The sequence below is a fragment of the Mus pahari genome, chromosome 9 (genome assembly GCF_900095145.1).
Source record: "Mus pahari chromosome 9, PAHARI_EIJ_v1.1, whole genome shotgun sequence".
Taxonomy (NCBI): domain Eukaryota; kingdom Metazoa; phylum Chordata; class Mammalia; order Rodentia; family Muridae; genus Mus; species Mus pahari.
Window position 1 is genome coordinate 40,568,416 of NC_034598.1, and position 2,316 is coordinate 40,570,731.

The window sequence follows — 2,316 nt, forward strand, 5'->3', positions numbered from 1 at the left end:
TTCACATAAACGATAACAGACAACAGGTACCCCTTCCAACTTCACAAATTCTCAGGAAACTGCTGTGGTGGCAGGGACAACACACAAGCTCCCTTGAGCACAATACAGGCAAAGCTTTGGGGAAGTGGGATGTGTGTGTGGCCTAGGGAGAACTTTGTATCCTGGCTACCTCTCCCACCAAGTCAATTGTCCAGATCAAGGAAGTGGACCACGTGGCTTAGAACCCAGTGATTCTTGGGGAGGAAAATGGGGCTGAGAAGGGCCCAGGCCCAGCTGGAACAGACTATTAATGTCTACCCTTGTGTTCAAGCACCCCCCCTCCCATGACACATATTACCGTCTCCATTTGCCACTGTAGTAAGGACCTAACACTCCTGACCAGCTGAGTAAGTCGGCCTCTTTTAGACATAAGGTCGCATAGGAGAGGCCAAAACAAAGGACATCTAAAGCACTGGACTGGTTTAGAGGACCAACTGGCCACCTTCGACCCTGCTATCAGATCCCATCCCACGTTCAGAGCCTGGGCTTCCATTCAAGGTCCCCACCATGCACTCAATTCTTCAGAAAGGCAAGGCAACCGTGGTCTCTTAAACCATTTATTTCTCCCGGCCGGAAGGTGGGCATCGCTACGGCTGGATAAACACGGAACACTGCGCGCGGCGAGGCTCGAAGAATAGCGGTGCAGGTAAGTGAAGCCAGGACTCAAGCGAAGGTGGAACCGTTCCAGCCCACGTTGGCTGCGTTCATGTCGTAATAGTTGATGTAGACCCTGAGAGAATGAAAGCCTGGCTCAGCTAAGCACGCGGTCTCAGGGAGCGCGCTGCGTGCCAGTGCCCTCTGAACACCCACCCTTGCCTGCCGACCTCCCAGCGCCCCTCATCCCCCACACACCGGTCCGGGCTGATGTGCAGGCGATCCGACAGCAGGCCGCACAGCAGCTTGCTGTAGTTGCGGTTCTGGGCGCCACCGATCTTGCCGATGCTGTGCAGGCTACAGAGGGCGCAGGGGTCGTTCGTGCCGCTAAAAGTCATGAGCTGGTCCGGGACCACGTGCACTGCGATGTACTGGGTGGGGGGAGGGGCAGCGAGGCGGGAGGGACAGGGACACACGGGTTAGCCGCCTGAAAGACTGCCTACAGTGCCACAAGTCTTCTGGAGAGCTCCAGCCGCCACCCGCCGGCCCACCTTGGCTTCCAGCCCCATTCCTTCTCACACGGCCGGCCGGCCCACCCCACCCTACTCTCTTCCTGTGTCCTCCCTGCAAACCTGTGCCGGCTTGCCGGTGGCCTGCGCCAGCTGCTGGGTGAGCTCCGACAGAAACCCCTCTGGCACGGAGGCGCGGGGAACATTGGTGTTCACGATGAACATAGGCATGGTGGCCGCGAGACTGCGAGCGTGGACCGGAGGACGATGTACAAAGCGTGGCGCGACCCAAGACAGGGACCTGAGCTACGTGACCCAGCTCAGTACCGCCCCAAGCCGGCTGCCGCTCCGCCCCCTCGCTACGCCTCCGCTGACGTCAGATTACGTCCCAAAGGGGCGGTGACTGCCCTCCAGCGCGCTGCTTCTGCAGAGATCTTGCCGTACTTCTGGTGCTGTAGGAAGTATTACATGGTCTCTTGTTACCTAAGATGGGAACAGAGGATGCTAGGTAGTGAGGACTTGACTCTAGCGATTAGGTTTGTCGAGGCATTCCAGGTAGATGCTACAGATTAACCGTATAGGAAGCAGGAGCAAGTTCAGGTCTGAGATTTCTGTTCCAAGAAGAGGGAACTTAAGCTATTGGTGGGGATAGGATCGACCTACTTTAGTGATTTAACCTCAAACAATGAGCCAAAAAGCGTGATGGCTTGTACTTGGAGAAAGAACAATCCTTCCTTGCCTTGGGAACTTTCTCTAAGCTCAAGAAATTAGCCAAGCCCCATCACTTACTTGCTTTTGCTCTCCTGTTGTACCAACAGTCAGCCCTCGATCCCCTGCCTGGTCCAGTACCACCTTCGTCCCAGACACTTTCAACCGAGACTTTTTGTGTGTCCTGAGCCTCCTGGGACATGTGTCCACAAGGCCTAGGCTTGTGAGTGTGAAATGGGGAAGGAGGCAGAATGGAGTCGCCATCCAGTTACTTCCCTGCATTCCTGTTGCTCCACGCAGGTGAGGCCTCTTGGAGAGATTGGGGGGGGGGGAGGAGTGGGCAGCAGGCCTTGAGCCAGGGGTACCAGTTCTGCTCCTCTGGCCAATTGCCAGTCCTCAGGGAAGCCCTGCTCAAATTAGATCCAGCAGAGTCACCCTAATCTAGAGCCCTTGGTAGACTTTGTAT

At 56.2% G+C, this 2,316-nt stretch overlaps 1 protein-coding gene across 1 annotated transcript; it reads right to left on the reverse strand.

Moving 5' to 3' along the window:
* Positions 1-582: 582 nt before the first annotated feature.
* Mif (macrophage migration inhibitory factor) lies at positions 583-1,489 on the reverse strand. Its single transcript, XM_021205360.2, has 3 exons — positions 1,266-1,489; positions 892-1,064; positions 583-769 (listed from the first exon to the last, which is right to left on the reverse strand). The coding sequence occupies exons 1-3, from the start codon at positions 1,371-1,373 to the stop codon at positions 703-705; spliced, it is 348 nt and encodes a 115-aa protein (XP_021061019.1). The 5' UTR covers positions 1,374-1,489; the 3' UTR covers positions 583-702.
* Positions 1,490-2,316: the final 827 nt, after the last annotated feature.

Excerpts from the sequence above, each read along its gene's own strand:
- Mif (XM_021205360.2), bottom strand. The coding sequence starts at position 1,373 with ATGCCTATGTTCATCGTGAACACCAATGTTCCCCGCGCCTCCGTGCCA. Across the intron at positions 1,065-1,265 it reads CCACCGGCAAGCCGGCACAG|TACATCGCAGTGCACGTGGT; the intron begins GTTTGCAGGGAG and ends CCCCCCACCCAG. Across the intron at positions 770-891 it reads CTGCACATCAGCCCGGACCG|GGTCTACATCAACTATTACG; the intron begins GTGTGTGGGGGA and ends TCATTCTCTCAG.